General features: G+C 46.5%; 1 protein-coding gene across 2 annotated transcripts in view; it reads left to right on the top strand.

The window, feature by feature from the left end:
• Nucleotides 1–6: 6 nt before the first annotated feature.
• Nucleotides 7–13,766, top strand: part of PPP1R36 (protein phosphatase 1 regulatory subunit 36) — a 24,017-nt gene continuing 10,257 nt past the window's right edge. The window contains exons 1-6 of one of the 2 annotated variants that reach the window (XM_044436589.1): nt 7–59; nt 1,441–1,505; nt 2,546–2,641; nt 4,025–4,137; nt 6,970–7,036; nt 10,652–10,750. In XM_044436589.1, the coding sequence (XP_044292524.1) occupies nt 12–59; nt 1,441–1,505; nt 2,546–2,641; nt 4,025–4,137; nt 6,970–7,036; nt 10,652–10,750 (488 nt within the window). In that variant the 5' untranslated portion in view covers nt 7–11. Of the gene's footprint in view, nt 60–1,440; nt 1,506–2,545; nt 2,642–3,069; nt 3,342–4,024; nt 4,138–6,969; nt 7,037–10,651; nt 10,751–13,766 lie in introns of those variants that run through there. The other variant, XM_044436590.1, reaches the window with a different exon arrangement.

Genomic DNA, 13,766 nt, shown 5'->3' with positions numbered 1-13,766 from the left:
CAAGCCTCGGCATGTCGGAGCTGCAGTTTCTGGAGCTGCCCCACGGAGCGGTCCTGCCGGTGAGTGCCCCGGGGCGCCTCGGGCTGCCCGGCCGGCCGCGGCGCGGGGAACCGGGGCTCGGTGTTCCGCGTATTTGGGGTCTCTCCGGCCGGCAGTGGAAGCCGAGGCCCTCTGGGCAGTGAGCGCCGGCCATGAGTGCAAAAAAGGCAACGGTCAGAACGGTTCGAAACCTCAGAAAGCGGCATCGGGCGTGGGATTAACTTCATTCCCGTGGATTTCAGGGAGGCTGCCATAGGTATGCCTGAAGTCTGCATCCAACTCCCACAAGGCAGACTACGAGAGGTCTTCAGAAAGTTCCCGCACTTTTATATTTTATATATTATTTAGTGATGGCATTAAGTTGGGACGACACTGGGAAAAATGCATCGCAAAGCAAGATGACTATGTAGAAAAGTTGTAATTTGTTTTGGAAATTCTTAATACATAGAGTAAAAAAGTGCAGAAACTTTTTAAAGACCCCTCGTATATTGGTCTTGGTTTGTTTCAATGAACAAAGGATAAATGAATAAAGATAAGCCATGATTCTCCCAAGTTTGAACGTAATGGTAAAGTGGTATAGTCAAAAGTGGAAGATGTTGATTTTTGTTGTTGCTGTGTTTATTTTATATCCCTTTCTCACTTTCTTGTTTAATGTTTGCCCTTTTTTCACATCCTGCCCTTTACAACTTGAAATAGCGGGACCTGCTCCACGTGGGTTCCCCTCTCTTCTTCTTGCTCCCCATACTCTTCCTGGGCTAGCAGTTGCCCAGTACTTTGTGCAAAAGGAGGTCAGAAGGAGGCGGAAGCGAGTTGGACTATCTCACCCTTCCACTTCAGAGATCAGAGGCAAAACAGGGCCATTCCACCAACCCTGTTGAAAATGTCCTTCATGTTTTCCTTTTCCCTCCTTATCCGCTTTCCTTGTGTGTCATGCCTTTTAAAGTATAAGTCTGAAAGTAAGGACTATCTTATTTTGCTGGTCAATTTGCCATCCCCCTTTTTTTAGCTGAGGTATGGGATAAATCTACTTCAGATAAAAGAAATGAAGACATGGGGCAGACCCTGACATCAGACCCTGGGAATTCAGGGCATATCTGGATTCTGTTAGTGGGCCAGTAGTAGCCTTGTGCATTCCATTGGCTGTCCTTGCCTTGGGACTGAATTTATCTATACTTGTTATTGGCCTTTCAGGTTGAAAGGGTGAGGGTGAATTGCTTAATTGCTGTCCTTTGTAAGTTGCTCTGAGAGCCATTTTTGGTTTAACAGTCAGATTAAAAATATTTTAGATAAACAGTCAACATAACAGTACTGCCAAATTCACTGGCCTTTCTACTGGGAAATCTTAACACAGAAAAGTATAGATTTAAATACGTGAATACCTCCATATTTTAAAACTTGCAGTTGACAAAAGCCAATCCTGGTTTGTGGTACTGGAGAGAAGAGACTAGAACTCTTGAATTTTCAAGGTAAGAATTCTCCCTGCCTTTCCTTCTCTGGCGTTCTGTTTTATTTATTAAGGACACTGTGCATTTAGACAGGTTACAACAAGTGTTACAGCTCCCATGGCTGGCTGGAGGATGCTGGGAGCGGAAGGACTTTGTGCTTCTAAACTTGTACAGAATTGCACCCTTATTTATTTGTACATACTTTTTGGTGGTCTCGTTCACAAGGCACCTCACATTAAGAGCAGAGAATAGTACTGAAAGCACTAAAGCAAGTGAAATCTAAAACTACTCAGCAACCAGCCAAGCAGTGGAAGCAGAATCAGTCCTCAGCACATATTAATAGTGTCCTTGTGGCAAAAGGAACGGAGGTGGGGTTTTTCTTATCAAGGAAAGGATGCCCAGTAGACCTCGCAGGGTGATGGGGAGGATGCATTCCACAGCAGAAGGAGGGAGGCAGCTATAATGCCCCAACCCTGCATCCAATCCTTCTAGCTATGAAGGTGGTTAATAAGACAGTTTCATTCCTGCAAAGCAGTCGGTCCAGATGTGCCCAGCCCTTTGAAAAAAACAACAACCCCAAACCAAAATCAGAACCTTGTACTGCACCTGTGAAGTGGAAAGGGTTCGTGTACAGTGCTGACATTTAGTACCCTCACCTTAAACTCGCCCACCCTCCAATCTCTGCTAGAGTCATATTTTGAGATAAGTCTCAGTAAGGCAGGTACGTAGTACAACTGAAACAATTTGGAAGGGGCACATTTCCATTAGTTGTTTGTACTTCTGCTTTTAACCTGGGCTTCCCTGCAGGTGAGAGATGCATGCTGAGCCCTCCCCCTGCACCATGAATGTTACGTCTGCCTGCACCCCCAGAGAAAAGTCCCTGGCTAGCAGAAGAGTAGCATTTGCACTGAGAATTTCTGATTGGCCAGGTAGTCATTCTCACATAGTAAAAGGGACGCCATGTTCCATTGGTCTCTTATTTGCTTACCAGGGAGTTGTGCACATTGCCATTCACAAGGGCATTTTCTGTTACTGAAAAAGCCTCTCTCTTTATGCCCCAGTGCCCAGCCAAAGGAGGAACCCAAGGAACTTAAGGAGAGGACGAAGAAAGGCAAAACCATCCACTTTCAGGAACCTGGATCAAAAACACTGGAGAGGTGATTCCGCTTAAAAACTCTCAGAGCTGCAACCGTACAAACATGGCTCATGCTGGCTTTAGTTTCAAACTTCTGCTTCTGTACAGATTGGAATAGCCTTGAGTCTGGGATTGTGAATCTTTCCAGCAAACTTCCATGACTGCCACAGTTAAACACACTCTGCCACATTCTCTGAGTGAAGCCAAGCCCAGTGGTGCTCCTAGGCATGACCCTTGCCATGGGGCACCCCATATGCACCTGAGGGAGGGGCTGAGCCACTCTATTTCCCAGGGGTGGGGCTGCTGTATAGCTGTATAGCCAAAGATGTACTGCAGGTTTCAACACCATGATCCTCCAGCAAGGTCTGTAATGAGGAGCTGTTGCTGCCTCCCAGGTTCCCTGCCCTCCCTGATGTTTATTTTTATTATTCTTCGACTAAAAGCAGGGAAGGGGGAACTTGCTGGGAGATTGCTTTGCTGAAGTGCAAAAGGCTGGCCATGTTTTTTTGGATTCAGATCCCACCTCACTGTGCACATAGTTTCTTAGCCACATCACATTCCTTTTAGTCTCACCCATTTGCTTTTGGAGATGTGAGACTGTTGTGAAAGCCAGGCCTACCAGAGCAGCCGTTTTATGAATGAGCAAGTCCGCAGCAGCTGTTTTGTTGGAGTGCCAGCAACACTCCCTCAGAATCCAAAATGTGCCCCGCAGCTGAGACAAGGTAGGGTCCCTTGACACAGATGCATTTAATTAAACTATATGAATGTGTTTTTAAATCAAATAACCCCAAAATGTACCCTCTTGGAGTCCCATTAGTATGTATGCCGAACAGATGCATATACTCTTTTATTATTATAGATGATGTATTTAAAACATTTTTATAATATTTAAAACTTTTCCTAAGTTTAGTTGCTTGGACACCTAACACTTTTAAAACTATTTAAAGTTACGGTGCCACCTTTAAAACTTTTTTAAAAATAATGTGCATCTTTGGTTTATTGTGTTTATCGTATGTATGTAGGATGAGTAGGTTATATATGTCACCATAAGAGTTTCGGCTATACAAGAACTCATAAATAAGACAAGTAATAAATAATAGTAACAGTAATAAAAAATAAATGGAGAAATGATCTGAGCAGCTTGTTATGAGACGAGGGTGGTGATACATTTCCATTAATGTGGTTCTTTCTATGCTGGAGCCAAGCTTGGGCTCCAAGTAATTTTATGGCCTCCCAGACAATATCAAGAGGATAAAGGATTGTCTTCCGTGTGTGTTATTTTTGTCCATCTGAGGTTGGAGGTGCCCTTTCTCTTCTACTTAAAAAGGGTTTCTCAGCATTGCTTTGTTTTCTGTGCCTGGAGAAACGCAGTGTATGTTCTTTCCCCTCCCCATCTTCTCTGTAGGCCTAGCTTATTTCGAGATATTCTTACTGTACGATCCTCTAGCCGAGAAGACAAAACACCTCGCATGGTGAAGAAAGCGCCGAGTGAATTGATTACTCTAGAAGATGTTAAGTGTGAGTAAGCACAAGTGCTTTGCACTGGATTACAGAGTGGTTTTACACCACCTATAGCTTGATGATTGGGCCTCTTCAGAATATCCGATTCAGAGTTATTCTGAACCCACAGCTCTAGTTTACACAGCCGGCATGATTTGCATCCATCAACTGGATCCATGTGCAAAACAGTGGCTCAGGCAGGCAAGGAATTAAGGAACAGGGTACTTGGGAAAGGGTAGTTTGTGCAGGAATTAAGCTCAGGATTCCTTTCAAACAAGAAATCCAAGCTTGCTGCTTCAGTAACCTAATTCAGAAGAGTGATTCCTCTGTTTTATTCACACAATTAGGAGTCAGAAACCCTACTGCAAATCATCCAGACAACTCCCAACAGATTCCAATCTGCCTTCTGCCTGCCCATGATATAGATATAACTTGATGATCTCTTTCAGCTAGTGGAACTATGTCATTGCTTCACCCACTAGCAGGACAATTGCCCACCCAGGACTTCCCAGGACTGTCCCAGCAGGAGCAGTCATCCAAAGCCCATTGGCAACTTCAGAGAAGTCATTTTGATGAAAATCTCAGCAGGAGAATAAAGAGTCAGACTTCCCATTTCTTATCAGCCCTCGCAGTGGTTGCTGTTTGAATTTTTTAAAGGCATGCATCTGAAATACAAGCGCACATTTAGTATCATGTCTAGTTCGGCCCAAAAGTCTTTTTCCTCTGTGCAGGGAATGCTTTTGTATGGCAAACCAATGAATTTTGTGAGTCCCACCAGCAGTCTAAAGCTTTTCTATATTTCTGTGATCATCATCAGCATCATCAGTAGCAGCTTCTCTTCTTTCTATTACTCAATGCACAAGTATTTTATTGGCTGTGGATATAAAAACATCACATACGAATAAGTGAAAGAAATGCAGTCAGGAGGCGTTTTACCTCCTCCAAGAAAACTAGGGCCTGTGTTACGCCCTTTTCTTTCTAGTCCTCATCCTCTTAGGCCACGTCTACACTTGCACATATCTGCGGGCCCGGTGTGGCCTCCAACACACGGCAACCCGGCTGAGTTGTTGACACGTGTTCCTGCCCCCTCACATTTGCTTGCACGGAGTTTAGTGGCCAAGTGCCAGGTCTGCAGGCAGAAAAGTCCCACATCCTGCCCCTGGTATTCACTCGTAAAACCATCAGGCCGCAGGGGATGGGAAGGACCTTCCTCTTCCTGAGCCAGGGAGTGGCGCAAGCGTGGTGGGCAGTCTGGCCTGCTGCACGGTACTTCATAAGGTCCTGCAGCATGAGGCCCCTTGGCTGCGCAGTAGCATTCTTGATGGTCGAGAAGCCACGTCGTCGGCTCAAGACTCTTCCTCTGCACATTCCTGCTTGAACAGTCACCATCCTTTCGTGGGAACGTTCGGTTCACAAGAGACCAGGCAGGCCCCAGCAGAGCTCCAGAGAACGGGCGGCACACACAGTATTGGCTGCATTTCCTGCACTTTTGTTCTGCCTGTCCTCCGAGGAACTCAGGGTGGAGGGCATGGACCTCTCCTAGCTGACTTTATCATACTCCCCTGTGTTGGTCTGAGCTTGTACTCCTGGGACAAAGGTGGACTGTTGTCAAGATGAAATAAAGCCGAGTTCAAGGAAAATTCCAAAATACGTATTCGTGTAATACCTTTGTTAGGCCAGCCTGAGGTCACGACAAGCATGCAAGTTTTTGAGCTCTCCAGAGCTCTTTATCAGGGAAGGTATTACAAAAATGAGATGCGTGGTGGGAGAGGAGAAGCTCAGAAAGGGCAGATCACCCGTTGCTTGTTTGATTCTTTGTTCCAGCATTCCTGGAGTAGTCCCAGGACAGAAACCAGAAACCATCACAGCCTAATGTGAATTCCTGCAGCCACTTTCCCTGTTTCTTCCGAACACTTTGACCATAGAACCTTCATGTCTTAAAGTTCAAGTGAGTCTCTCCTCTCCTAGCCGAACTTAACCTGCTTTTTCTACCATCTTGTCTGATGAAGATGCATTTTTGTGACCTTGAGTTACCCTAACAATGATATTGTGCTGATATGGATTTGGGAATTTTTCTTCTGGCAAACACAGTTACCTTTGCTTTTTGACTAAGTTTAAGGGGCTCTTTTCCTTATTCTTACTTTGCATTAAACTTTCACAGGGTGATGGTAATATTGGCTATTCTGAAAGTAAGTCCAACAAAATTCAGTGGGATCTATTCTTAGTAACTTGTTCGAGATAGCAGTGTGTTCTTTTTCTCATAATGTCTGTCTGTCTCCACTCCCCCAATCTCACAGTCCTTGAATTTGGGATAGATTGGGATTGTTGTGGGGGAGGGGGGACAATTGTTAGGACATAATTATCATTTTACTGTTTCTCTGAGACCCTACTTATGAAATATCAGTAGAGTTTAAGTAAGTAAAGGTACAGTCCTATTCATGTTCAGACAGAAAAAAAGGCAGGCAGAAAAAACCCGCCACTGCTTTTCAGCTCTGTCAGAGCAGATCAGAAGGTAGTCTAGTGACAAAGGGTCAAGTACAATGGATAACAGCCTTTCCCTTGCTGGCTGTGGATATTTGGAATTGTAGTCCACTGCATTGGAAGATGTCAGATTGGAAGAGGCCAGGAGAGCAGGTCCAGTCACAGCTGGGGAGGCTTCCTGGGTGATTTGCCACCAGTGATGTGTCTCCAGCCGACTTCCCAGGTGTAGGGAAGAAAAAAGGTAGAGAGCATCCTGAAAGGAGGTGGGAATAAAAATGTGACTCCATAAAGCAGTTTGTGAAAACATTTGTTAAGATTGTGCTGATGGGATTTCTCTGATGTAGCTTTCCTTTACTTTGCATATTTTAGATGCAGCTTTGTTTCTGGCCCATGAAGACGATTCCTTTCACGTCCCTTCTTTTTCCATAGTTATGAGGTATGCAGCTTGGTATTTCTGTTTTCCCGTTGGATGTCTCAGTATCTTATTTATTTATTTATTTATTTAAAGTTTTTATATGCTGTTCCCTTGCTATATAGCCTCGGGACGGCTCACAGAAATAAATAAATACAAAACAAATAACAATTACAATTACAATTAAAACCTGGAAACACACTGGCTGCACAATTAAAACCTATAAATATTAAACATTATTAAAATATTGTTTGAATAAAAAGGTCTTGGCCTGGCGCCGAAAAACAAATAACGACAGCGCCAGGACTTTGCTTCCTGATATCTCTCACGGAAGGCTCCCGGAGGAGAGCCTCTGCTGCCGATCTCAAGGGGCGGGAGGGCAAATATGGCCGCAGGCGTTCCTTCAGGTATCCGGGTCCCAAGCCATTAAGGGCTTTATAGGTGATTACCAACACCTTGAATTGAGCCCAGACTTCGATGGGAAGCCAGTGAAGCTGGTAGAGGACTATAAAATAACAGCAAGAACAATACTGATATTTCTGTATTTCTCTCATAATAGTCAAGACCCCCTGTGTAGTTTACAACAGTCCAAAAAAGACAATAAAATCTTAAAACATTTTTTAAAACCAGCTAAAAATACAGTAAAGACTGACCCTGTAAATGAGAAACAACCTGGAATGGTTAATCCCTTCAAGCCCCTGGATAACCAAGCATATTTTTAAAAGCCTTGGCATAAAGGGTCATCTGAATCTGGCTCCGTAAAGATGACAAGGTTGGCTCCAGGCAGGCTCCCAGTGGGGAGGTCATTCCATAGAAGGGGCCACCACTGAGAAAGCCCTCGCTCTTGTTGCTGCCCTCTGACCCTCGCTCGGAATTGGCACTTGGAGGAGGGCCTTGGATGTTGAGTATCGTGCCTGGGCAATCACAGTGAGTGAAATCCTCTTTGTTCCATCATCATGACTAAATCCTGAGCAGGTTCTTACAATCCCATGACTGGAAGAATGGCAGAAAGCCCCAAATACACTAACACCAGGCCACGGCCCCTATGAGCTCCCTCCAGCTGGCGTTGGGTCTCCCCCACTTTACATATAAGGAAGTTGACTGGGATTGTCGGTCAGGAAGGAAAGCCAACGTTTTAGCTGTCATATGAACTCGCAGGTGGGCCTGAGACAAGCAATTGCCCCAGCAGCAGTTACATGAGTATAACACTGATCTACCTTACAGGGCTGTTGTGATGATTGCTGGGTTAATATACCCAATACACTAGCATTGGCTGTCTCTTAACTGCTGAGCCAAACCCACGATCCTGCTATTGGCATATTTATTTATTTATTTAGACAGCTTATATGCCACCCCCTTCGCATAAGCCTCGGGGCGGCTTACAATCATTAAAATCCCACATATAAATACAAAAAAAAATACATAGAATAAATAAAATACATAAAGGTTCTGGGGACAACTGGGGACCTGGTTACCAGTTAGAGTCCCAGTACAGATCTATGAACTCTTTTAGCTAATCAGAGGAGGCCTTGCCAATTATACTGCAACCTGCATATTCCCCTCTTGTAGCAACCAAGAGGTGAGCCTTCTTGGTGCTGGCACCCATCTTACAGAATGGCCTCCCCCTGGGATTTGAGAGGCACCACCTGCAGCTTGCTTCAGGTGCCAGCAAAAGACCTGACAGTTATGCAGCCCAGGCCGTTATTTGCAGTGACGGTGCTGGAGTGGTTTAAATGCTTTTATTAATGTTTCACGTACATGGTTTTCACAGTTACTAGCTGTTTAAATTGCTTTTAGTGTATATTGTTATATATTTAATGTATTAAATTTTCTTGTAAAGTCCTTAGCAATGTTTTAAAATATGGTCAGTGATATATGACTCTGTTAGATGGAGCCTGAAGTTTAGGCTCCTTCCACTGAGCTCAGGGTGATGTACAGTAATGTCACCCCCGCCCCCATTTACCATCACAACAGCCCTGTGAGGATGGCTAAGCTGCAAGAGCAGGACTAGACCAAGGCAACCAGTAAGCGTTTTGGCTAAGCAGCCATTGCTGTTAACAAAAAGATCCATGTTCCTTTATTTTAAAATGTCATTATGATCCAGTCACTTCCCCAGATATAAAGTCCTCTCCCTCTAAATGTGCTAGCCTTTAAGGGGCCACTTCAAATGCTACGTGGCACTGTCCACGTCCACCCCGTGCTCCCCAGTTGCCCGGAAGCTCCGGACCGTCCATACAGGTGAGCAGAGGTGATGGGAAGTGTCCCTTTGGGCTGCAAGGGTCTAGCAGGGGCCAGGTAGCTTTAAACTATCCATGTCCATCAGGGCAGACAGAAAGTGGGCCTGCAGAGGTTTTGGACCCCTGCTCCATCACTCTGGGCCTCTGAGCATGCTGGCAAGGCTTCTGGGGTTTTAGGCCTCAAACATCTAAAACAGTATCACGAGAAGTAGTGGTTCCTCTATACTCCTCACTAGTCAGACTTCATCTGGAATGCTGTGTCCAGTTCTGGGCACCCAGATTTAAGAAAGATGCAGGTAAATTAGAAAGGGTCCAGCAGAGGGCAACAAAAATGATCTAGGGGTTGGAAGCACTGCCCTGTGAGGAGAGACTGAGAGAACTGGGCATGTTCAGCCTTGAGAAGAGAAGGCTGAGGGGGGACATGAGATCCCTCTATAAGGACCTCAAAGGCTGCCACAAAGAGGAAGGTCAAGATTTCTTCTTGCTGATGCCGGAGTGTAGGACACGGAATAATCAAGTCAAGTTGTGTCAACCCAGATTCAGGCTGGACTTCAGGAAAAGCTTCCTCACTATCAGGGCAATACTGCAGTGAAATCAGCTGCCTGGAGAGGTGGTAGGCTCTCCCACACCAGAGACATTCCAGAAGAAACTGGACAGCCAGCTGAGTGGGATGGTGTCACGTGGTGTCCTGCAACAGCAGGCGGTTGGACTCAATGGCCTTCATGGCCCCTTCCAACTCTACTATTCTGTGATCTGGGGATTTGTGTTCTCCCAACATTAAAGGAAAGGTCACTGCAAGTGGAAAACCAGCACAACATGCTAATTTTCCACTTGGGAGGAGTCTTCTAGGCAGGGCAACATCTTGTCTGCTGTGTCCCTTCCCTCTGCGGCATGCCTAGCTCAGCCCCGATCCAGGTCTGAAGCGAGCACGCAGACCTGCTCTTTGCCAACAGAGGCTTTCTTAGGTTCTCACACATTCCATCAGCATTATGTGCATGCGTTCAATATTTGACAGGGCCTTTTTTCAGAAAAGTAATTAATGGAAGAGGCTATATATGGGAATGGGAAGTTTGGCTGCCAAACTAGGGGAGAAAGCAGAAAAGCACTCCTACTGCGGCTTAACAGCAGATAAAGCCCAAGATCCCAAACCCTTTGCAGTACCTTCTGCTTGCACCTTGGAGACCCCGAAGCTCTCTTTCCTGCTGAAGCCCTTTGCGCCTGTTCCCCCAAATCTGCAGGCCTGTGCAGAACCTCAAAGCGATGCCCAACGTGAGGAAAGGGGCTGTAACAGGAAGGGGAAATGGTTGGAACAGCCAGCACATGCCGTTATTTGCCTTGTGCTCCTGCTGTGTGATGATGTCTGCGTGTGTGACATTTTGGGTTTTAACCTTTTCCTCACCAGATGCAAGCAGCTGGATGATTTCCTCATGGCTCTGCTGTACTATATCTCTTTTTATTTGGAAAAAATAGCCCTGGAGATGAAACCCAAATCTTTTATGGGGTAAGTAAGAGGGCTTTTATGGGTGTCTTCCAGAGTTCAGGGATTGCGCTAGTGCACAGCAGGTGCGCCTCCTCCCCGAGACCTCGTGCCCACAGTCCCTCCCAGCCTCTCCAGTACCAAGGCATGCAAGGGGCTTTCTCCACCCAAATGAGGCTGGGCCCAGCCATTTGCATAAGATTCCGGGGTCAGGCCCCACTGAATATCCTCCCCGCATGCCTTCTCACATTCCTGTGGATTCCACAGTGCCAGCCCAGTTCGAACGCTGGTTTGGGGTTTTGAATGCAGCAGCCAGCGGCCACAGATGCAAGCCCAATCTATCCTGTCTCAGAGGTCGTGTCTCCCACCCCAGGAGCCCTGGAAAACTGTCCTATGAAAGGGCTGGAGAGTCGGACCAAGTATCTCTAGCCACTCTTCAGGAGTGAGCCATGGCAGTCAAACTGGAGTCCATTGAGTTTAAATGGGCTAGTGCCAAGTTTCTAGTCCTGGTGACTAGAACAACAGACTTGGAGCAACAGTATGTGGGAGGTGCTCCGATTAGTCAGAGAAGAGGCCAAATGGAACTGCTGGGGGTCACAGGGTGGTGCTTCATTGCCCTACATAATCGCCTTCATTAGTGGCACTAGCATGTAAAACAGTGGGACAAGCCAAGTGTGCATGAGTGGAACATTGGCCAAGTGTGCATGATTGGAGCAGGCTGCAGGAGTTTCTGTTTCTCAGTATGTGGGGTTGGAACCATCCGTGTTTTTCAGCTGGTGAGAGGGAACCCCTAGCAGAACAGGTGTCCCTTTGCAGCCCTTTAAGCAGCCCCAGGGGGCTGGGGACCCCTTTGAACTGCCACGTTGTCAACAGAACTTCCTCATCTTTTCATGCCCCCGCAGCCCCAGTGCATGTGCCAAACATGCGGACTTTGTTTAAGCACAGGGTAGACGATGCCCTGCCATGCTTAGGAGGGGTCCGCTTTGCACGTAGAAGGCCATGATTTCAATCCTACAGTCGTGTGCATTAAAGATATCTCCAGCTGAGACACATCTCTAAGCTCAGGACATTAAAACACAAGAAGCTGCCTAATACAGACCATTGAGTCTGGGCCAGGCTTGTCTACACTGATTGGCAGCCGCTTTCCAGGGACTCAGAGGATTCGTGCCTAGCCCAACCTGGAGATGCCAGGGATTGAACTTGGGACCTGCTGCGTGTGCTTCTACAGCAAGCCCCAGTTACTCCTTAGAGAGCTGCCACAAATCAGACTGACCAGGACTGGGCTGCCTGGAGCAGTGGCTGGACAGTCAAGCAAATTCCAGGCACTCTTCCGTTGCGGTGCTGGGTCACGCTCCTCTGACTGGCGACCACCTGCCGGAGTTGCTTGTTGATGCCGGGCACCTTTGTAGTCCCCCACAGCCTCCTGGGACGCCACCCGTGCATCCCGCATCCTCCCACGCTTCCCTTGGGCACCCCGGCTGCTTCCTGTCAGAGTCTCTGCCGCTTAGTATTTCCAGGACCCATGTGCCTTTGCAGCTCCTTGAGGTCGCTTCTGCATCCCTTGGTCCCTTCAGACTTTTCCCCATGATCTGTTGCTTTTGTGGCCCCAGATAAAAACAGGAACGCATAATGTGTGGCCTTGGAATAAGGAAAGAGCCCTCCTTTGCTCCCTCCTCCACTTTTTAAGACCACCAGATCCAGTTTCTTGGCCTAAGTGTCTTCCCAGTTGTTGCACTTGCAAACAGGGGCCAATGACACTGATTTGCTTGCTTCCCAGAGATGCCAAGGAAAGTGGGGTTGTCAAAGCTGCAGTTTTCCACATGAAATTCTAACATAAAACAAACCCCATTTAAATTGATGTTCTTGCTGCTGCTGTGTGCCATCAAGATGTCTCCGATTTATGGCAACCCTATGTACAAAAGCCCTTTAAAATGTCCTATCCGTGACAGCTCTGTTCAGCTTTTGTAAATTCAAGGCTGTGACTTCCTTTATGGAATCCATCCATCTCACATTTGGTCTTCCCTTTCTTGTTTTGCCTGTGGCTTTTGTCTTTTCCAGGGAGTTTTGCCTTCTCATGATGTGCCCAAAGTATGGCAGTTTCAGCATTTTGATTCCAGGAAAAGTTCTGACTTGATTACATCTCTGACCCAGTTTATTGTCTTTCTGTTGGTCCAGGGAATCTGCAAAGCTCTCCCCGCACTGTGCTTCAAATGCACCAGTTTTCCTCCTGCCAGTTTTCTGGACTGTCCACCCATACTTAGTGATCTCGGTCTTGGACCCCTTGAAATGTCCTTAGACTTGATTCTCTTTTCTAGTTCCTTCATAGCTGCTCTTCCAAGTTGCAGGCTTTTCCATTTTCTTGGTACAGTCTCCATTTGAGCTGATGAATGAGCCAAAGTACTTTGGATTGGAAACTCTATGATAGTACAATCCATGCGCCCCTTGATAGGTGTGCTTAATGATACCATGATTGGTTAAGAATGTAAGAAGACCCCTGCCGGGTCAAATTCTCCTATCTAGCCCATGATTCTGTGCCAGTGAGAACAAACAGAACACAAGTGCATGAACGCCCTCCCACCCATGTTCCCCAGCAACGGGTGCACAGGGGCAAGTCCCTGTGATACTGGGGGTAATATAAAGCCATTATGGCAAGGTGCCCTTGGCGTCCTTCATTCTCCAAGAACATGTCTGATCCTGTTAAAGCCATTCACCGAGCTGGTGTCCTTCACTTCTTGTTGTGGTAGTAAATCCCATAGTTTAACTCTGCTGCGTTCCAGGTCTATCCTTTTGTTCCTTTTGTGCTGACCCTGATGAGATTTTAAACCAGAGGTTTGGAAATGTTAACATTGATGTTCCCGGCATCTTCTGTTGACCTAACTGGAGATATTCCAGCACAATTCACTTTGTTTGTTCGCCTCCACCACCATTCTCCTCTTATCACTTAATGACAGACAGGATAAAATGGATCCACCTGGATCATTGGAGTCTTGCTAAGCCATCTGGGGTGTGCCTTCCCTGCCCTGTGAGCTAATCTTTCTTT

Source organism: Varanus komodoensis, unplaced genomic scaffold (assembly GCF_004798865.1).
Source record: "Varanus komodoensis strain SLA01 unplaced genomic scaffold, ASM479886v1 scaffold3, whole genome shotgun sequence".
Classification (NCBI taxonomy): Eukaryota; Metazoa; Chordata; class Lepidosauria; order Squamata; family Varanidae; genus Varanus; species Varanus komodoensis.
This window is presented reverse-complemented; position numbering and strand designations above follow the sequence as displayed.